The sequence below is a fragment of the Delphinus delphis genome, chromosome 7 (genome assembly GCF_949987515.2).
Source record: "Delphinus delphis chromosome 7, mDelDel1.2, whole genome shotgun sequence".
In the NCBI taxonomy this organism is placed as follows: Eukaryota; Metazoa; Chordata; class Mammalia; order Artiodactyla; family Delphinidae; genus Delphinus; species Delphinus delphis.
In genome coordinates, this window is record NC_082689.1 from 94,757,381 (window position 1) to 94,780,361 (window position 22,981).

General features: G+C 47.5%; 1 protein-coding gene and 1 pseudogene across 2 annotated transcripts in view; one reads left to right on the forward strand and one right to left on the reverse strand.

Moving 5' to 3' along the window:
• Positions 1–22,981, reverse strand: part of MGAT5 (alpha-1,6-mannosylglycoprotein 6-beta-N-acetylglucosaminyltransferase) — a 357,666-nt gene that overhangs the window by 214,351 nt on the left and 120,334 nt on the right. The window contains exon 3 of one of the 2 annotated variants that reach the window (XM_060016916.1): positions 6,221–6,600. In XM_060016916.1, coding sequence (XP_059872899.1) covers positions 6,221–6,461 — 241 coding nt within the window. In that variant the 5' untranslated portion in view covers positions 6,462–6,600. Of the gene's footprint in view, positions 1–6,220; positions 6,604–22,981 lie in introns of both variants that reach the window. The other variant, XM_060016915.1, reaches the window with a different exon arrangement.
• LOC132428193 (histone H3.3-like) lies at positions 10,828–11,188 on the forward strand (annotated as a pseudogene).

A 22,981-nucleotide genomic window follows, 5' to 3' on the forward strand; every position in this document is an offset into this window, starting at 1 on the left:
GAGGACAAAGGGAGTACAAGCAAGAGCCTCCAGTTCCTCCCGGAGACCCAGATTCCGACTGCACTCCCGTCTCAAACACACCCGAGGTCCTCCTCAGACATCCAGACTGGGCTGGGTGTGCCCGTGAACTTGGCCTGGCTCTGATGGGGATGCTGGGCGGGGGTCTTCTACCACAGGATCACTGGAAAAGCCCCAAGCCCCAGAGAAGCCCGTTTGTAGGTCCAAGCTTTTGAAAGCAGAGAGCCCTTTCCGGAATCACACCAGCCACGTCACTGTAGGGTAACCAAGTAACCTCCTGAGACACACCAAAGAAAGGGCCCAGTTCTTTTCTCCCCCATTTCGCTCCAAGAACAGTGTTTTTCCCACAAGGGTTCTGCTTAGGCGATGGTGGTTTTCCACATCACGCAGCCCTCCAAAAAACAGTCCCTTGATCAGATTTGGAGGAACAGAGGCAAAAAGAAAAAATTTAAACAATAAACCTTCACAGGCTTATCCAATGTAAGTGTTTTCTTCTTTTTCATAGGAGAGGTGGAACGAAACACACGGACAAGCCCTTGTCCGACTCTCAGATCGTTACCTAGGTCCGCAACGCAGGATGGGGGCTACATTTTTGGAGCAGCCTCAGGCTGCCACGCCAGCATCACAGTGAGGGCCCCCCCCCCACTGACTTCTGAACCAACCCTAAGCGGTGTTTATGTCTTGGCAATGGACATCGCCAGGCCGACAAGGGCCACAGAAGCCCAAAGCTGCTACCCCCTCGCCAGCAACCAAAAACTCCCCCCTGGTTCTCCACCCCTATGTCCTTAAGGAAACAGAAAGAACTTCCTTCCTCTTGAGCTCCCTGTGGAGGTGACAGTGGACAACAGGTCAGGGTCACGGCCGGCGCCAGGTAGGGGCAAGCCAGGCCAGGCTCCCTTGCAAGAGCATTCGTCTTCCTCATCTCCTCCGCCGCTTCCATCACACTGAGACCACAGCCTTCAGGGCCTCGGTACCCATGCCTTCTTCCTGATTCTCCCACATCAGCACTGGCCACACTGCCCTGTGCTCACCTTGTTCTAGCCGCAGCAGCCTCTGCTCTGCTCTTGGAGTGTGCGTGAGGCCTTAGGACCTGGCACACACCCTGCTTCACCTCAACCTCCCGCCTCCCACCCCACCCGGCAGCTCCTGAGCATCATTTGGGCTAAAACACACCTCCTGGGCTTCCCTGATGGCGCAGTGAAGCATCCACCTGCCGATGCAAGGGACAGGGGTTCGAGCCCCGGTCCGGGAAGATCCCACGTGCCGCGGAGCGGCTAAACCCGTGCACCACAACTACTGAGCCCACACGCCTAGAGCCCATGCTCCGCAACAAGAGAAGCCACCGCAATGAGAAGCCTGCGCACCGCAACGAAGAGTAGACCCCGCTCGCCACAACTAGAGAAAAGCCCGTGCGCAGCAACGAAGACCCGACGCAGCCAAAAATAAATAAAATAAAATAAATAAAAAATAAAAGACACCTCCTGGGAGAGGCCTTCTTTGATCTTCTCCTCCAAAGTAGCTCCTCAAGTACTTTTTAAAAAATCCCATCTCCCTGTGTCATTTTACTTCCTGGAATTTACTGCTATCTGTCATTCTCTTGTTTATTATTTCTCCCCCCAAATGAGTGCAGCCTCTGTGAGAGCAGGGACCCTGTCAGTCTTTTCCCAGCTGTACACACAAAGCATCTACCGCACTGACAGACACGAGCCCACGGCACAGACATTGCCCAAAGTGCCAGGCTGGAAGGATAAGAGCCAATCCCGGGGACAGTCTAGGCCCAAGGAGTTCAGGGAACCAGGAGACAGGAGGTAAGGCAGAGCAGGTGTACAGACCTGGAGGACAAGGGGGAACCAGGCAGCAGGGAAACAGAATATTGGTGGGGGGCTGGCAGAGAAGCTGAGGGCTCATAGCTGCTTCAGCCTGAGCTAGTGACCAGTCCAGGGCAGAGCGTCCCAGCGCCCAGAGAATCAAGTAGGTGAGAAAAGTCAAGGTTAATGAGGTGCGGATGTACCCCTGGGTGGGGGAGGGGTGTCTCTCATCACCCTAGATTTCTATTCCTGCTAATTTGAGAATACAAGTGGACCAGGCCTGGCCTGTTAGATAAGAGGTGATCACTGGGCATCAGAATTTGGGTCAGGCCATTGGAGACAGAGACCAATTCACCTCAGAAACAAGCACAGCATTGACTGGGCGAGTGACACCATTCGGGACGCAACTCCCGAGAAATCACAGACAGGCATGGCCCTGCCACGCGGGCCTGGGAGATGCAGCGGAGGCTGAGCGACAGACGGCTCTGGCCCCCATGCTCCTCCCCGCAGTGATAGAGAAGCACCCAGAAACGCCCTCCACACCCCAGGAATGAATGCTGCGACTGTTTCACACAGGCTGCCCCGGATATCTTCCAGGCACTACTTCTGAATGACCGTATCCCAAAAGAAAGTCAGAAGTCTCTCTTCAAATCACCAGAACGAGGATGGAGGAGGGGGGGGACACCATTTGGAAGTTCTTCTACTGTTGTTTAAGGGCCAGTCAAACGAACAACCAACTGCATGTCAGAGACTGACAAACATTTTTGGCAAAGGACCAGACAGTAAACATCTTAGGCTTTGCACTCTCTGCAGCAACTACTCAGCTCTGGGATTGCAGCACAAAAGCAGCCACAGACAACACATAAACCACGGGGTGCTGGGTTCCAAACCCATATGAAAACAGGAGGATCCGGCCCAAGGCCATGGGAGTCCTGGGAAATTGTTGAGTCAAGGAGGGACACGATCGCACGAGTGTTTTAGAAGGAACTATGGGGACTACTGAAAGATGGAGTCAGCACACTTTAGATGTTATGTGAAATAAATACTGGTGCTGCCACGTCGCTCTGTTATTACAGTTGTTATAAACAAATGGCAGTGTTTGTGTTTTAAGGAAACTTTATTTACACAGACAGGCAGAGCTCCAAATATGACCCACAGGTCATGGTTTGCTGAACACGTCTGCCCTAGCATCTCAAGTCAGGAATTTTAATCTAAAATCAGCTACTACGATTTTTCAAACACCTGCCACAGCTACTTAAGACAAATTTGTAGCACATTAAGAGCCTCTGATTATACCAATATGGGTTGGGAGAAGGAAGAGGTTTTTTTTTTTTTTGGTCTATTAACTGGATTCGTTCAAACCAGACACAGGTCCCAGCCACAGAGGGTTAGCTCTTCACTGGTCCAGAGCAGGCATCCAGGCAGTGCTCTGTACATGGGCTGCATCTGTGGCAGAAAAAAGAGACTGCACACCAATGGCTCACGCATCCTCATCCCCACTCCACCAGCCCAGCTAAACCACTGTACATCCATCCGGCAGTCTCCATACTTCCATCTGACACATAACATCACCACCAGAGCTGCCTGGCAATTGACATGCCCACAACTGCTAGTGATGGATTCCAGGGGAAGCACACTTCATCAGAATGGCTCTCCAGCTTTCCAGGACTGGCTCTGGACTCTACCATCTGGCTCAATCCCAGTTGCTGATACCAAGAGCTGAGAACCAGGGAGAACTAGCCTGGCAAATTTCAAACAATAAAATCCAGTTATCTGCTCCGTAAGAAGATGCTGTTAGATGGGGTTTGCTGTTTCCAGTCTTCGTGCAGTAGTTCTCCAAGGTGGGGAGGAGGGAAATTTTGCCCCCCAAGCCCAGAGACATTTTTGATGCTACTGGCATCTAGTGGGTAGAGACACCAGAGATGCGGCTAAACATCCTACAAGGTACAGACAGTCCCCCACTCATAGAATTATCTGGCTCCAAACATCAATAGTGCTGAGATGAAAACCTATGTCTGGGTAAGACTTCATCACATGATGATTCCCAAACCTCAAGCACTAACGCACAGTCCAATTAAGTTCCCGAAACTCAGCTCCAAAGACCACTTAGATTGGCATGTCGAGTTGATGAGATGAAAGAGAAAAATACGTTAGAGGTGCCGATGGGGCCCGTTTGGTTGTTTCTTTGTTGTTTTTGAGGAGAATTATTATTTTGCTAAGGTTCGTCTGTAAACGGAGGAAGTTGAAATAAATTTCTGTAGTTTCTTTGAGCTCCAAAGTCCTTTGATTACAAGCATATACAGTGGTTCATATTCTAACAGACTACTCTGGGGTTTTTGATATCTTTCTAAAAAACATACTGCCTCGGTCAGGCTGAAAAGCTAACACCAGATCACTGCTCTTTAAGAGTGTGGAGGAAACCTACCCTATGAGATGCTTAGCAGTACACAAGAAATAAAACTGGTCGAAACAACTAGAAAAAATAAAGTCTATAAATTTACCATTCATGTGGCTTCTTACTTCCCACGGTAACGGTTTGAGAGAGACCGAGATAAACAGAAGGAGGAAGTTACTACAGGACTAGACCTCTTTCCCTCCAAGTGTTAACGTGGAATGCACTGAACCAGAAACTGAAAAACAGCATCGGTTTTACTTGTGACATTTACTTGTAACCCACTGGTAACACCAACGATGATAGTTTGCTTTCTCTTTTTCTGATGGTTTACCTATAACATTTGGGAATTATTACAGAAGATCGAAGTCAATGAGTAATTTAAAACGTACCCTCTGAAAAACTACCTAGCTGTTTTTCAAGGTCAGCTCTCAAAGAAGTCTCATTTTTTGATCCATTAGATTGAAAAAGGTGACATTTGATTTAGACATATTAAAAACCAGTGCCTACAAATCTTGAAGGAATAGATTAAAAGCAGACTGTGTGATCATTCAAATAGTAGGCACTGAAAAAGAATGTCCACATTGTATGTTAAAAGCAACCATTTCCTCCTTACCAACAAATATATATGTATATAATTTTTATATCTATATATTTATAAAATTAAATTAACTAATTATATATATAATTTTAAAATAACCGAGTTTCCTGGATCCTTTAGAAAAGAAAAAATGTATATGTAACATTGAGCATGATCTCCTATGTTTAAACTCAAGCTTCAACCTGTGGCTACCATTTTATTTGACCTCTACATACTTCAAAGACCTTGAATGGGTCACAAAGTAGAACATCGAGCTTTCCCACCTTGCCCAACCCCACTCCTCTATCTGATTTACAGTATACCTCAGATCTCAAACCGTGAGGCCACTGAAGTCTCCCTTCAATGACCAGAACTGTCACTGCCCAGTAACCAAGGTCATCTTCTGTGGATTAAGTCCACTACAATACTCGGTGACCACAGGAGGGCTGGGACTTGGATTCTCCAAAATACAGTCTGATCTAAATTTCATTTGCAACTTTCGTTTTGTATTTGTGTGTGTATGTTTTTGTAAATATTTTATTTACACAAACATATATATACATATGTTTATGTGTATATATATATAGTGTGTGTATACACATATTTCAGAAAGATATACACTGAAATGTTAATTGTGATTACTTTCTACAGTAGTAGATTTATATGTGATTTTCCTTTTTCTTCTTGATTTTTTTTTTTGCTTGTCTACAGCTTCCAACTTTTCTATATTAAGCCTAACTTTTGCTGAAAGAAAAATAAGTAATACTCCATATGTGTATTTTTTTTCACTCAACGTCATTTCAAAACGGATTTCAAGCACCTGACAAAAAAAGCAACGAGTACAGAAAGATTTCTTTCAAAGCGAGGGCAACCAGAGACCAGAGCAAGACACAACAGCGGTAAACTCTAAGGAAGCCAAAGGTTAAAACTATCAGTCAGCACGTAAGCCCTGATGTCCCTGCATACTGGCCAGGGGGAGGCACACGTTCGGCTCTGAGTTTCTTGGCGTCCGTAGGACATTCTTCCCCACCCTCCTTACCTCACGCCCACCAGTCCTAATTAAGGTTTGTTTAGGGAACGATAATGAGAAGATTTTTCTACATTCCCTGATCATCCCCCCAGATGAGATCATGCAGTCCAGCAATGTGTCCAGGGACGAGGAGGCAGCTGCAAATACAACCAACAGAGCGCCAACTAGGAAGCCCCACGGCCCCTGGCGCTAAGTGTCAGCGTGCACAAGAGGTCAGAATCTCCCAAAGGGCGTAGCTTTAACTTGCTAAAAGTGTCCCTCTGTGGGCAGTTTATCGCCATGAAGGTAGCGGCGAGGGATATACTCAATCCATGACCAAGTCTGAGAGCCTCTGGGGTCCCTTGGAGGCAAAGCCACACTCGACGGAGGAGCCCCGGCAGTGTGGTGCTTACCGTAAGCTGTCATGACCCCCGCGTAGGGCCCATCCACCACATTTCTGTTTTCTTCTGCCAGCGCCTTGATGTACCTCTTGCTGAGGTCCAGGATCTGTTCCCGAAGCATGGAGCTGCTCTCGGGCTGAGTTCTCTGCTGGATGGTAAAATGCAAGAGCATCATACCCCAAATAAAGCCAAAAGTCACGAGGAAAAAGCCCAGCTTTTGAGAGGACAGCTTCCACGGAGTAAAGAGAGCCATTGCTCTCTGGCAACTTCACCTGCCCCGGGCTCTTACAGTGTGGAAAGGAGACACAAGTTCATGGTGTAGGCTGGGCTTGTGGGTTTCTCGGTCTCACTCGGGCTCCTGCCTCAGCTGATTTCCTTTCCTCGTTTCCATCCTGCTGTGAAGAAGGGGGAAAGTTAGCAGAGTCTTGTGGCAAAACACAGTGAAATAAACCAGAGCCTTGTTTTCACCCAAATAGCTCTAAAATGTGAACTTCCTTTTTTCTTAATCTGCCAGTTCCCTATCCTATGTTATGATTCGGGATCTGTAAATGGAGAGGGGAAATCTGGCTGGGTGATGAAAAGCTGTACAAATACGGAGGAGGGAAATGTGTGTCTGCACGTGTTCACAGGTGTAGCAGGGCTGTTCCAGTCTGGACCAAGTTCAAAACAGGAAGCTTGTTCTGCAAGGTGGGGAGGAGATGGAAGGATATTTCACTGAATGTCAGCAAAAACCCAAGTGGAGGGTGGAGTCTCATCACCACCCAGCACTTCTGTGCCTCTGAAACTTGAACTTACAAAGTCATCATTATGTGCTCTAGCAAGGACAAGAGCCCGCAGCTGGAGAGGCGAGCCAGAAAGTGGACGCCCCTGGCGGGTAATCAGACGAGGAAAGGGGAGAGGGCCCCCCGTATTACTTAAGCACGGCCAGCTTTCAGTAGCAGTGTCCACAGCTGAGCTGAATGCCTCGGGGCCACCAGGTGGCCTCGCCCTAGGCACCAGCACAGAGAGGCTGGGCCAGGGGTACCCAGCCGTCTTTCCGTGCTAGCTGCCACGAGTGACAGCTGCACCACACTCCTCACTTGCACACTTGAGCACAGGAAATGCGGGGCACACAGTGGCCTGCTTTTTTGTGGTTCTCATTTTCACTCACACCATGGGACAAAATGCGAGGTTAAAAGCCATCGTTTCAATACGAATGCAGCCAGATCCTACCTGGTACCAGCACAGGCTGGACAACAAATGGCACCGCGTTTTAAGCAAAGGCTGAGCATGACCTCCTACGAGGGACTAACCCAGGATGTATTCAGAGTGTGCCTATGTTTCAGATCAAAGGATTCTTCTTCCTAAGCAGCCTAAGAAGAAATGACAACAGGATCCTGGGACAGTTAGCTCTCAGCGTCTGCGATGCAGCGGATCTGTGCTGGTCTTCCTCTCTCACTCCTTTCCTCGCCTATCAACAGAGTCATCAGTACCTGGTAGTACCTCTACTGATAGTAAATGATAAATAAATTCTAGTTACGTCCCAGGCACTGTGATAGATGCTGTTTGTGCCTTAGTTCATTGAATTCTTGAAAGAGTCCTATACGGTAAGAACTATTAATGTTATCATGTCTGTTTTATAGATGAAAAAACAGTGACACAGGGAGATTAACTTGGCAAAGGTCAGCCAGCTATGTGGCAGAGGAGGGATAATCTAGGGATAAGCCAGCCCAGGAGTCAGTAAACCACACCCTGCCTTCCAAGGCCATCCTTCCTCCCCAGTTTCTTTATGACCAAGAATGGTCTGTACATGCCTAAAGGGCTGTGAAAAGCAACAGAGACTATGTGACTGAAATCTTATGTAGCTCAAAAGCCTAGAACATTCACTCTCGGCCCTTAACAGAAAAAGTTTACCAACTGCTGAATTCTAGGTCAGTGGTTCTCAAAGTGTGGTCCCTAACTCAGCAACAGCAGGAGCATCTGTGAGAGATGCCAGTCCTCAGGCCCCACCCAGACCAACTGAATCAGCAACGCTGGCAGGGAGGGGTGTCCAGCATCCTATGTTTCAATCAGCCATCCAGGCGATTTTTTGTTGTTGTTTTTTTGGCTGCGTTGGGTCTTCGTTGCTGCGCGCGGGCTTTCTCTAGTTGCGGCGAGTGGGGGCTGCTCTTCGTTGCGGTGCGCGGGCTTCTCATTGCGGTGGCTTCTCTTGTTGCGGAGCACGGGCTCTAGGCGCAACGGGCTTCAGTAGTTGTGGCTCACGGGCTCAGTAGTTGTGGCTCGCGGGCTCTAGGGCACAGGCTCAGTAGTTGTGGCGCACGGGCTTAGTTGCTCTACAGCATGTGGGATCTTCCCGGACCGGGGCTCGAACCCATGTCCCCTGCACTGGCAGGCGGATTCTTAACCACTGCACCACCAGGGAAGCCCGTCCAGGTGATTTTGATGACCACTCCAGTTTGAGAGGCCTGGATGCAGGCAGACGGATGCCGTCACGATGCCACACCACCGCACTGGCAATCAATGCGGCGGGAGCTCCCTCTGGGACCCCCTTTATCACATAAGTTCCTCTGGTCCATCGCTCTCCACTGTGATGCTCCTCCCCAGTCTGAAGTTGTAAAACACTTGTCTGTCTACCTTGCTTTTTTTTTTTTTACCAGTTTCTGTGTAGGATCCATGACATCCTTTAAGAGACTCCCCCGCTTATGTTTTCAGAGACAGAGAGTGACCCAAGGGGCACAAATAGAATACCTGTTGACTGAATGAGCTTGTCACCCAGGCACTGTGGCACTCCATTCAGCCCCTCTAACGTGGGCCAGATGAAAGGCACCTGCCATCCACTCCTTCTACAAGGATACACTGAGCAAGGACCCACTTGTTGTCATCAGGCCCTGGGGACTGAACTGGGAACGAGACAGGACTCCCACCCTCAAGTGGCTGACGCTTTAGAATCCACCCTTCTAACCGGTGCTTAGTTCCCCAGGAAATGTCTGCACTTCCTTTTCGATAACCCACGCCGGTTACCCGATGTCACCCCAGGGCTGAAGGGATTTTCCCAGAGCAAGTAAACGAGGTGCTGTACCAAGAAAGACAGTCTCTGGTAATTTTCTTTTGCTATTTTAGGAGACAGCCGCACGTGCAGACAGGAATTACCTGTCAGCTTTCAGATAGGAAGCCCTGCTCCGCTTCCTCGATGAACCCCCCTGAAGAAGCTCCTCAAGGCTGCAAAGTTTAAGCAAAGGAAAGACCAGGCTCAAGAACTGAGCAAGGGGCTTCCCTGGTGGCGCGGCGGTTGAGGGTCCGCCTGCCCATGCAGGGGACACGGGTTCGTGCCCCGGTCTGGGAAGATCCCACATGCCGCGGAGCAGCTGGGCCCGTGAGCCATGGCCGCTGAGCCTGCACGTCCGGAGCCTATGCTCCGCAACGGGAGAGGCCACAACAGTGAGAGGCCCGCGTACCAAAAAAAAAAAAAGAACTAAGCAAGGACCCAGTACAAGGTGGCGTGCTTCTCTGCCTTGACCTTGGGGACAGTCAGGACCACCCAGGTGGTGCATTTGAGGGGCAAAAGGATGGTCCAGAAACCCAGTCGTGGTTAAATTTTTGCAGCTCAGAGACATAAAAATTTGGAGTGAAAATCTCTAAGTTCAGAGCACAGTTCTGACTATTGAGGGCCCAGATTTTAAGTGACTACAGAACTGCCAGAAATATTCCTTTCTCCGATGAAATCCAGAGTTTGAAATAACAGCATCTATATCAGCACACACACACAGAATTAAATTGGAATCCATCTCTACAATTCCTACTAGAAAGAAAGAATTTAAAGAGACTTTTCAAAATCATCATTAGGGAGACATCCCTAACTGCAACAGTAACAGGACAATAACAGAACAGCAACCCATACCAGAGGGGGCGTGCTGTGGCCCCAGCAAGGAGCCACCCTTCCCCCACTGCCCACAGCACAGCCAAGGTAAGGTTGTGCCCTTACTAAGGGCTGACCACAGGCCCAGCACCAGAAGGAAAGTACAGAGAAATGTGCCACCCCATTTACAAGACACAGCTGTCCTTCCCAGCTCTGGATCAACCTCCCGGGCCACGCTCTGAGGCAAGACCTGCTTTGCCTGCCGGATGCCAATTTCTCAAACCACTTGAGGACGCTCTCAAAAACAGCCCCATGCCAATGGGGTCAAAGCCAGACTGATGAAGCAGTGAAGAAGTTCCGTCAGAGGCCCACCCACCATCCTTGGAGGACCACTTCTTACATCAGGACCTGTGTCGTCAGAGGATGGATGAGGCTGGAAATGCCCATCCCTTCAGGAGCGATGTCAGCCCCAACCAGAGAGATGTGATCTTCTCCTCACTGCCCACAGGACAGTCTCGACACAGCTTGCCGGTCCCACATTCCCATGGGTAGCACTGCTTGAACTGTCATTCACACACCTCTGCTGTCCTACTACGGACCACCGCATCTTCCCACCTGTCTTTAGATGGTGGCTGTCAGGGCCTACCTCTCGCCTCATCCTCGGCAGCAACATTCAAGAAATCCTAATTGTGTTCGCAGCCGCCGCCATGCGGTGGTCGCTCTCCAACGCCAGCGCCGCTCCAGCCGAAGGAGAAGATGGTAAGGGAGGAGGTCTCTATACACCATGGCTCCTACAGAGCCGACTGCCCGCAAATCCACCGGTGGTAAAACACCAAGGAAGCAACTGGGTACGAAAGCTGCTCGCAAGAGTGCGCCCTCTACTGGAGGGGTGAAGAAACCTCACCATTACAGGCCCTGCTGATTCGCAAACTCCCCTTCCAGCGTCTGGGGCGGGAAGTTGCTCAGGACTTCAAAGCAGATCTGCGCTTCCAGAGCACAGCTCTTGGTGCTTTGCAGGAGGCAGGCGAGGCCTCTCTGGCTGGCCTTTTTGAAGACACCAACCTGGAGCTATCCATGCCAAATGTGCGACAATTATGCCAAAAGACATCCAGCTAGCGCGCCGCCTACATGGAGAACATGCTTAAGAATCCACTCTGACGGGAAACATTTCATTCTTTAAAAAAATATATTCCCTTCTTCCTGCTATTGGTAGTTCTGAACGTTAGATTTTTTTTTCCCATGGGGTCAAAAGATACCTAAGTACATGACTGTAAGTGGAAAAACGGGGGGCGACAGAAATCAGGTACCGGCAGTTTTTCCATTTTCATGTGTGTGTGAATTTTTAATATCAATGCGGGGACATGAAGCATTAATGCAAGTCAAAATGTTTCCGCGAACAAGTTTCAGCAGTTCAACCTTGTAACAATTATAAATAAACCTGTTAAATTTTTCTGGACTGTGCCAGCATTTGGATTTTTTTTAAAACAGGTAAATTTTTCATTGACTGAAACTAAATGGTGTTTGTAGTGTTTTTATCATACAGTGGATTCCATCCATTCACTATACTTTTCTAACTGAGGTGTCCTACATGCAGGTACATATTTTTAATGTTGTCTGTCTTCCGTGCTGTTCCTGTAAGTTTGCTATTAATATATGTTAAACTATAAAAAAGAAAGAAATCCTGAGTCTGCTGTGTTCATCCACGTTGCCTTGGAAACCCCGCCCCTGTCTCACAACTGAACCCCACATCCTGCCTAAAACCTCCCCTGGCTCCCTGGACTGAGGAGGGCGCATCCTCCTTGGAGCACTCCCAGCAGTACGTACTCTTTCTAAAGAGCTTACCTACTGCTCTGTCGGATGATCTTTTCTTTCATTTCTCCGTAAGCTCTCTAAAGACAGGAAGTGCCAGGAATGGGACTGCCTTGCACACCGGGGATAGTCATTATGTGTTTGCCAGATGAAATAACAGGATGACGGGGATGAGATGATGAAACACAAATGAGCAGTGACCTCCAGGGCCACCTCCTGGTGTGAAGCACAAAGAAGCCAGGCACTCTGAGACTGTAAGTTGACCTCACCTTTTGGGAGTTTTTAACCCTAAGACCTGTCGCATAGCAGTGAAGGATCATTATGCCCTTGACTAGATGGGGTTAAACTAAAGGGGATATGGTGGTAGATGGGTACTAATGGGGGGGGGGAGGAAAAACAGCTTCAGAAGATAATTCTAGAAGGGGCAGTGACTGTGGGACCAAAATGATGTCCAAGACAAGGGATGAGAGGGGAAACAAGTTGAGGGGAACTCTGGGGGAGACTGTTGGTTTCATCACTGGGTATCCGAGATGGTGACAGGAAAAGATCAGAAGGGTGACGAGGGGTAACTGAATGAACTCCCCGTTGTTTAAAGTATCTTCTCTTAAAACAACTGGTTAGAAAAAGTCTTATACTATAGAGATTTTCAACAAAACTTCCACATACCTCTGTATGTGGAGTTTGAACTTTGAAATCCTACAGTAATTTGCTCAGGAAAATTAATGCTTGGCAGTGGTCTTGTTCGCTAATTTTTTTATAAAATTCAGGCCCACATATCTACTCATGTAAAACTGCACAACAGCAAACACTATGAGACCCCGATTAAATGCTAGATGAGGGTCAGTCCTAAACTGTAAGTTTCAAAGACATGTGTCTGATCACTCCTAATTATAAGTAGCAATAAAAGTCTTTAGAGAATGCTGATGACTCAACTCTGAAACAATTTCCTACTACTTCTCTTTCCAGCCTCAGTACAAATTTACATTAAGAGCAAGTTAGAGTGCTTGGAAAACTGTGTTAAAACAAAAATACTAGCCATTAACATCTGCTATCAGGGTGAATCTGGACTTCCACTATCTTGCAACCAAAATGCGGCACAGAAATCAACTGTGTGCTAACCCTGACACGAGTGCACACCACTCCCGACTCTGCTCACCAGAGCAGCTCACTGGCCTAGTCATCGACTTTAAAAGGAAGTAGGATAAATTAAAATGTATAAAGTACCTTCATGCAGACTGGGACACTACATGAGATCTTGCTTAGGAACACAATAACCAAGCACAAACTCTTGATTCACAGAGAAGGACACTGAGGTCCCGAAAACGTTATGTTTCCAACTGGAGTCAGAATCAAACCATAACTCAAGGTCTGCTTCCTGATCCGATTTGGTCTCCACCACACCAAGCTGCGTCTCTCAGCTGTCTGCAGAAACTCAAAATGGAAGAGACGTATCAATATGAAACACCAACCAGAAACCACAGTCTGGTGACAGTAAGGTACTGTGAGTCTACTGCGATGTCCCCCCAACCTCGAGGAGATGGGAGAATCAGCAGATGAAAGGAAGAAAAACATACATTCACGGAATTACTGGTGCAAGGCAGGCAGATGGCCTAGGCTGGGGTGGGAGTCTGGCTCTAAATATGGTGTGTTCTGTACTTAAAAGGAGAAACTGAGCAGGAGGGAAGGACAAGCAAAGCAGCCTTTTCTTCCAAAATAAGCCCAAATTCCTGGGAAGATGCTCCGAGGCTAGATGCTCACTCCCTGGACGGCTCGGTACCGCCAAACTGAAGCCAGCCCCCAATATAAGGTGTGAGTCCTTGACAGCTGTGCTAGCCACGAGCTCTCCTCTCAATCTGTGGGGCAAAGGAGCCCAGGAACCAACGGTGGTGGGGATACTGCTGGAACACGGACGGACGGGCCCTTTCTCTTCCACTTTCCTGACTCGGTTCTCTGACAAATTCTGGGCCTTTATAAACAGGAAAAACACATTTGAAGTGAAAACAGCGTGTTCTTCTTAGAACCCGCTAAACAAGTCTTATCTTGAGTCACTAACCAAAAGACACCCGCTAAAGCAACACACCTTTGCTATTCTCGAGACGGGGGGAGAGGGGTGGCTGCCTGCTGATGCCTGGGTCAGATGAATGCCAAGGCCCGTCCCTTTTACTTCATTTTTTTTTTATTTTTTGAATTCTATTTTATTTATTTTTTTTATACAGCAGGTTCTTATTAGTCATCCATTTTATACACATCAGTGTATACATGTCAATCCCAATCTCCCAATTCATCCCACCACCATCCCACCCCCTGCCACTTTCCCCCCTTGGTGTCCATACGTTTGTTCTCTCCATCTGTGTCTCAATTTCTGCCCTGCAAACCGGTTCATCTGTACCATTTCTGTAGATTCCACATATATGCGTTAATATACGATATTCATTTCTCCCTTTCTGACTTACTTCACTCTGTATGACAGTCTCTAGATCCATCCACGTCTCTACAAATGACCCAATTTCGTTCCTTTTTATGGCCGAGTAATATTCCATTGTATATATGTACCACATCTTCTTTACCCATTCGTCTGTCGATGGGCATTTAGGTTGCTTCCATGTCCTGGCTATTGTAAATAGTGCTGCAATGAACATTGGGGTGCATGTGTCTTTTTGAATTATGGTTTTCTCTGGGTATATGCCCAGTAGTGGGATTGCTGGGTCGTCGGCTCATCCCTTTTACCTTTGAAGGGATCAAACCAAGACAGTCCTGCGCCCAGTTTGCATTTATTAGGCTGCACTTGCATTCTTGGTGTGGGCGGAGAAGGGAAACAGCCAGCCCTGCCCACCTGAAGCAGGATCGGCCTTGCAGCTACACTGCTTGCTAAGTGTAGTTCAGGGCTCCATAACTGGCATCAACAGCTAAGTAAATTTTCAAACACTGTAATAAGGCTAATGACTCTGTATCCAGAACAGGCCTTCCTTCCCGCCCCCTCTGTTCCATCCCACCCTCCCCTCCCTCCCAACTGTCCTCTGGTCACTGTGCCTGTGGTCATGTCCACTAGGGGGAGCAGAGGGGCAGGGAAAACAGTTGGAAACACACATGGATGAACTGTATTCTGACTCTGCCTCTCAGGCAGGAGGTGTGCACATTATTGGCAGGTGGACAAAGGAGTGAGAAGGAAGCTGTCACTTCTGGATAAGAATCTTCCCGTGTTCTGTAAGTGTCATTTACCAGGCTCACAGGTTGTTCACAGTTGACAGAATTTCCCATCAACAACAAAAAAATGAAACCACAGCAACGCTAAGAATTCTGAAAACATCTACTAAACCAAAACAAAAAGCACGGGTCGGGCTTCCCTGGTGACGCACTGGTTGAGATGCAGGGGACATGGGTTCGTGCCCTGGTCCGGGAAGATCCCACATGCCGCGGAGCGGCTGGGCCCGTGAGCCATGGCCTCTGAGCCTGCGTGTCCGGAGCCTGTGCTCCGCAACGGGAGAGCCCACAACAGTGAGAGGGCCACGTACCGCCAAAAAAAAAAAAAAAAAAAAAAAAGCACGGGTCCCTGAAAAATGAAATAAATCCATTTAATCCAAGGTGTCTCGATTCTTGGCACAATTGACGTTTGAGGCCAGAGCATTCTTTGTCACAGGGGGCTGTCCTGCGTGCTTGTAGGATGTTAGGCAGCATCCCTGTCCTCTAGCTACTACACGCCTTTAGAGACACAGGCCATTAGAACCCGCCACCACCAACTGTGACAACATAAATGTCTCCTGACATTGTCAAATGTTCCCTAAAGGATAAAAGCACCCAGGTTGATAACCAGTGCTTTAGCCCATCAGCAGCACCTTACCCGCCCCATAGGATGAGGCTCAGGGAAGGGCAGCCCATAGGACTAGATCGCAGGGCAAGGAGAAGCAAACCAAGTAAACTCAGGAGCCAGTCACCAGCCCCGAAGATGCGCAGGCTCAGAGCCCTGAGCTAAGACTAGAGGCCACAGAGAGACGAGAGGAGGGCGGATTCCTGATGCTGCCCCAAGCTGACTGACCATGAGTCTCATTTTCTTCCACATCCCTCAGTGCCAACACTATCCTGGCACCTGCCACGGAGTTCATGCCTGGGCTGGCTACGCCCCCATGTACTAATTAGTATATGTCATTGACGCTCCACTCCACAAAGATCCTAGTCTACAAATCAAGGTACAGGGAAGAAGGCTTTGAGAAGACAAAAGGTGGATGATGCTACGTCAGACAGTCTTAAATAGAAAAGGATTGTCATCTGGCTTCCAGCCCAGGAAACCATGAACACACATTGTGACAGGTCGACGATGACTCTCTAGGAAGAAAAAAGGAATGGTCTGTGAAAAGATCACATGGTGTGTAAATTCGTTAGGTAGGTCTCCTTGATGTTGGATGAAAAACTCAAAGATTCGCTTCCACTCAGAGCCAAAGGACAGTAAAGCCACAAAGGAATTTTATGGGTTTTTTCCTCTGAGGATCAGACTTCCGGCAACTCCTTATACGTAGAAAACACCCACGAATGACAACAGGCCCCAGATGGCCCCAGTAATCAAGAAAACCAGAGTCACAAAAATCAGCAAAATTACTTCCAAAAACTAGGACAATGCCCTGAAGATAAAGCTCATTATTCAACAAGTGTTCCCCGAACCCTACAAGTCAATCACCCCAGGACCCCACTCCTCCACCTGGAGAGCAGCACACGCTGGGGCTGGCTCAAGAGTGTGCACTGTCTGCAGGAACGGGACAGCCTTTCAAGCACGAGATTTGATAAAGACCAGCAGGTTTAAAGTTTTTAAAAACTAGCTGGCGGGGACTTCCCTGGTGGCGCAGTGGTTGGGAATGCGCCTGCCAATGCAGGGGACACGGGTTCGAGCCCTGGTCCGGAAAGATCCCACAGGCCGCGGAGCAACTAAGCCCGTGCGCCACAACTACTGAGCCTGCGCTCTAGAGCCCACGAGCCACAACTACTGAAGCCCGAGGGCTTAGAGCCCGTGCTCCGCAAGAGAAGCCACCGCAATGAGAAGCCCGCACCCCACAATGAAGAGTAGCCCCCACTCGCCCCAACTAGAGAAAGTCTGCACGCAGCAACAAGACCCACGCAGCCAATAAATAAATAAATAAATAAAAACCAGCTGGTGAGTGAGAAGATGAGTGCACGCACGTGAACATGCACACACCATCAGCGAAAGTGGCCACTCAGAGGCTTATCAAACGTAAATGGTTTAATGAATTTCCCATCACTCCTAAAACGGGGTTATAGCAAATCCCCCTGGAATGCAAAGCCCAGGCTCTGGCAGAACCTAGGTCATAAACGCCCCCAGTCTGAATTTTCTTAGGGAAGAACTCAACCACCAGATGCTTACTTGTCCCTGAATTTATAAATGAAGGTCAAAGCTAAAATGGAGCACCTCAGGAGAGTTCCCTGCCCTCAGAGTTAAGGATTGCCGAAATCCAGGCCTCCCAACCGTGATACACTTAAGAATCACCGGGGCTCCTTTTTTTAAAAAAAAAAAAAAAAAAAAAAAAACAGCTGCCAGGTCTCACACCTCAAGATTCTGATTAACTTGGTCTGAGGTGCGGCCCAAGCCGGGGTATTTTTATTTAATACACAGGCAAACATGGTAACTATTACATTCTTGGAAAGATGTCTTTGCTATCATGTCTATGGGTCCCATCTAGTGGGATCCAAAACATGGTCTAGCCCACTATTTAAAATGATAAACTCTCTACTCTGGACAAATGCAGTCGAACTGGCTTATTAGACAACCTACATGCAAGGCACTCTGGTTTTCTCCTCAAAGAATCATGCGCTGGTCTTCTCAGATGAATGCCCACGAAGCCCTGCCCAAGGAGGCAGTCTTTCAGGAAGAGCTAGCCCACTACAGAGCCCTGTTAGACCTCTACACCATGGAAGGACTTGTTGGACTGTTAGGGTTTTTATTAACCTCTCCTTGGCATTTGGCTCCAAAGATGAGAGATTATCTGAGGCCTCAATGTGTACCAATGCATCTAGTAACCAGCACCTCTATAACCTTGCTACTCAAAACCTGGCCTGCGAGGGGCTTCCCTGGTGACGCAGTGGTTGAGAGTCCGCCTGCCGATGCAGGGAACGCGGGTTCCTGCCCCGGTCCAGGAAGATCGCATATGCTGCAGAGCAGCTGGGTCCCTGAGCCATGACCGCTGAGCCTGCGCTCCGCAACGGGAGAGGCCACAACAGTGAGAGGCCGCGTACTGCAAAAAAAAAAAAAAAAAAAAAAAAAAAACCTGGCCTGCAGGCCTGACCAGCAGAACTGAGATGAGCTGGTGGACTGTTAGAAATCTCAGGCCCAATCCCAGACCAACCGAATCAGAACTGGTATTTAGAATGTGATCCTCAGGTATTTGTTTGCACATTAAAGTTTAGAGACACATTGGTTTTTTTTTTTTTTTTTTTTTGCAGTACGCGGTCCTCTCACTGTTGTGGCCTCTCCCGTTGCAGAGCACAGGCTCCGGATGCGCAGGCTCAGCGGCCATGGCCCACGGACGGGGCCCAGCCGCTCCGTGGCATGTGGGATCTTCCCGGACCGGGACACGAACCCGCGTCCCCTGCATCGACATGCGGACTCTCAACCACTGCGCCACCAGGGAAGCCCAGACACATTGTTTTTTATCTCATCCAGGATACTAAGAATGAGGGCCAATCGGACACTACTTTCCAGTGGGGGGGGGGGGTGATGGAGAATGTGGCACAATTCTTCTCCTTTTCATAATGTGCAAAGAACTTAATGATTTGGTATTACTTCTGAATAAACTGGAGACACGTCAGGAAGACCGGCTGTCTTACAGACATTCTTTGAGTTACTGTTAAGATGCATACCGCTGAGATGAGAATGACCTCTGCAGATGGCAGGGTTTTATCATTGTGAATTAGGAGTGCTTATAAGACAACTGGCCATGCTTTCTAACTGCAGGATTTTGATCCATTTTGCTAAAATCCAAGACACAGTGTGGATCCATGTCTTCCAACTTTAACTCCGATATAGCAAATAACTCTATACAACGAATCACTCTATGCAGCTACCCATCATATACTCTGTGCTGCTCAAAGTCAGATATCAGCAGGGGGTTATTGGGCTTTTGTTGTCTTTTAATTGCTCAAGTGCGCAGTTTAGAAAACCTGCTTAAGGATCCTGACTATTGTCCTACATGACTTCAAAGTGAAACAGCCTTCAACTCAGGTAAGCATCCTTTATCAGGGCCTTAATTTTGCCTAAGATGATGTGAACCAATATTTAAGTTTCTAGAAATGCCTCTAATTCTGATATCTTCCAGGGCATATAACTAACTGACTTTATGGCCACTGAAAGCCTTTCAAAGCTTTGCTGAAAGAAACTATTTTTGAAAGATGACTTAAGTTCTTTCTGAAAGAAACTATTTGAAGGATGACTTAATCCATCTACTGTTCTTGATCGACTTTGCCCAACCTTTTGTAACAAACAAGCTCCTTTAACAGTCTTTCTTTCTCTCACACACATACGCATAGGCACACATACCATAGGAACTTTCTAATCCTTTAACTCCTATTTCATTTTTGAAACAAGATATTAGTTTATGAAGTTCATTTTGATAACATCTTTGTTCATGTGCAAAATGATTAATGACAAATTACCTTTTACCCATTTAGCGTGTAACACACAGCATCTAATTATGTAAGAAAAAAGTATGACTGGTCAACAAAATCAATTTCACAATTACAGTCTTATTAGTATACATTTTGCGTGGGGACCCAACGTCTATTCAAAACCAGAGAGCAATCTAATTACCGGCCCCAGCATCAAAACTAGACAGGAAACAGCCCAATGTTTGGATTTCTTGTATCTGAATTTGAAAACAACAAATCGAATGGTTTATAAAGGGAGGACTCTTTACTTCCTCTGGACACATTTTCATGCAGAACGTGTGCTCCATTTCCCAGGAAGAACCACAGAGGAGACTATTACTGCTCTTTCATCAGTGTTCACAGGTCTTCTTGGGGAGGAAGGACAGCATCTCAGCTGTGGCGCGGGGAGGCGGGGCATGACTGCTGGGCTTCCTGCCCTCAGGAGGTGCACTCCCCCTTTCCCTGCCCGCAGGAGTTAAAGAGGCGGGGCTTCCCTACCCAGCTGAGTCCACCCAAGGCTTCCTGGCAATCACCAGGGCAGCTGTGTAGATTTCTATCTAGGATGGATCAGAAGTCTTGCACCCAAGACCCATCTTCCAACTCAGCTTTGCTCTAATAAAGCTGGTTCTGTAATCTTCATCTGGCTTCTACTATTCTCTCTACTTCAGAACCCAGAAGGGAGGAAGGGTGTGATTAACTGGCATCTCCAATCCCCCATAAGTTTATTTTCTAAGTTTTCCATGTTTTGTTGCTAAGTATCAGGATAAGACAGGTGGTTTCCGGCAGCTATTTGAAAGCACTTCTCCACAAATAACAAATTCCAGGTGTATGAGTCTTTAATTCTAATAAATTAAAAGACAAAATGACTATCACAGTCAAAATATTTTCTCTAAATATTGATTTTTTAAAAAATACTGTAAGATATGCCAAAAGATTTCTGATCCGATGACTCCAACTTGTGGCTAGAAGGGAAGATAATCTGGAGGAAAATCGGCAGAATTATCAGTAAAATGCTCAATAATTTATACTTTGCCCTGAGTGTTCCTAATGCATCGTGCCTGTAACCAACAGTCTGTTGGGGATATACATATTTTTATAACATAGCATTTCCAAAAACTTCCTGGGTTGCTGGTACAGAACTACTAACCACAATGCAAGCTCTTGATAAATGCTGGCAGGCTTTCAAACTCTTCCATCTTAAAGTGGGATCGGAGATCATATATGTAAATATCTATTTTATTTAATGACTTTGAAAAATAGAAATGGTGAAAAGGACATCACCAGCATTCAGAATGAAAGCCTAGGACACCCTCAAGAACCCCCAGGGCATGAGAACCATCACATGGCAACTGCTGCTCTAGACATTTCCAAAATCTTCAAAGCAATGTATACATTTGACCTAAAATAGAAGGCAGTAAAAAGTAAATGGCCAGGGCTTCCCTGGTGGTGCAGTGGCTGAGAGTCCACCTGCCGATGCAGGGGACACGGGTTCGTGCCCCGGTCTGGGAAGATCCCACATGCCGTGGAGCGACTGGGCCCGAGAGCCATGGCCGCTGAGCCTGCGCGTCCGGAGCCTGTGCTCCGCGACGGGAGAGGCCACAACAGTGAGAGGCCTGCGTACGACCAAAAAAAAAAAAGAAAAGTAAGAAAGGAAATGGCTAGATAAAACATATCTCTGGGTTTACTGTAAACCTGACAAAGGTTTTTCTCATTCTTCTTCTTGTATTCAGAAGGACCTAGAGAAGAAAGTTCTCTTTCATCTTAGTATCATCTGGGCATCTAAACAACTGGTCGGATCTTACTCAATGACACAGTAAAATATAACTGACATTGCTTCCCCCTTCAAGAGAGTGGCTAGGAAAAGCTCAAAGCCAAATCACAGTTCACTTCCAGGAAGTAAATTGGTGTCTATTTTGTGTTTAAACCTCATTCCTGACTCTAAATGTCCTCTTATTTTCTCCCTGTTTCCCCTTAATTTTTTTTTTTTTTTTTTTTGGCGGTACGCAGGCCTCTCACTGTCATGGCCTCTCCCGTTGCGGAGCACAGGCTCCAGACGCACAGGCTCAGTAGTTGTGGCTCACGGGCCCAGCCGCTCCGCAGCATGTGGGATCTTCCCGGACCAGGGCACGAACCCGTGTCCCCTGCATCGGCAGGCGGACTCTCAACCACGGCGCCACCAGGGAAGCCCTCACCTTAATTTTAAATGTATTTTTATCTTCCTGTATTACATATTTTAATCCTTTTTGAAACATATTGTAGGTAATTAGTTAAACAAAAAGCAACAAAACTATAGCACATAGAATAATGGTCCTCCAAATATGTCCACATTCTCATCCCCAGAACCTGTTACATTACATGGCAAAGGGGGATTATGGTATCGATAGAATTAAGGTTGCTAATCAGATGACCTTAAAATAGGGAGATGATCCTGGCTTATCCCGGTGGGCTCACTGTAATCAAAGGATCCTTAAAAGTAGAAAAGGGAGACAGAGGGTAGGTCAGAAGGATACAACAGTCTCTCCTCAAGAACTCTCAGACTGTGTCCTAAGTTGTTTGCACAAAGCCAAGCATATCGATGTAACAAGTCTAGTCATTTGGTTTCTCCTGGTGACCTTTGGTTCTACTCTAGTGGTGAGAGATTAGGAATTTTAGAGGTCAGGAGGGTGTGAATGAAGATGACAGCACACAAACTAACAGCAGAAAAGGACCACAGTTTAGGGCCATTTGGTATAAGTGCCAGCAGCCTCTCAGGAGGGCCTGGGAGCATCACTCTACGATTCTGACCAGAACTGATCTTCACAACAATGACACTGCACCACCTCACTCAGTAACAAGATGTAATACAGAATTCAGGGATATTTCTCGATAAATTCATATAGCTGAGCTCCTCATTTATAGATAAATGAGGCATGGATGGGGGGTGCAGAGGGAGGGAAGACTGTATGGTGAGATGTGGAAAGCACAGACGGGGTCAAATGTCACATGTGCTGACCACGGTGCTTCCCTGCTGGACCCTGGTTGCTACCCAACTACCCACTCTCTGAAGGCAGGGCTGTCCTCATCCTCACTGCAGTAAGAGCTGGCCGTTATCACTGTTAACACACATCCTCTCGGCTGATGAGGTCCCCATTTAGAGCGGGGAAACTGAGGTATGAACGACCGAGCAATGAAGGCCACACAGCTACCAGGTGGCAGAGCTGTTGAAGACCCCGGCCATCAGGCTTAACCATGGTTCTCGGATGCCTCAGCATCTATCAGAGAGCCTCACACCTCGAAGGTATCTCACTGATGAATAAATGGAGTGAGTCTGCAAAAAACCAAAGGGATTAAATCACTTGCTTGGCCCACGACAATAAGCACTTAATAAATTATCAGCTGCTTTCCACCGAGTGTTAGGGTTTTCCCCCAATTTCAAGGAAACCCTGTAAGGCAGCTCTTTTCAAATGAGGAGCTGGGGAGATATATAATAATCATCTGGAAAATGT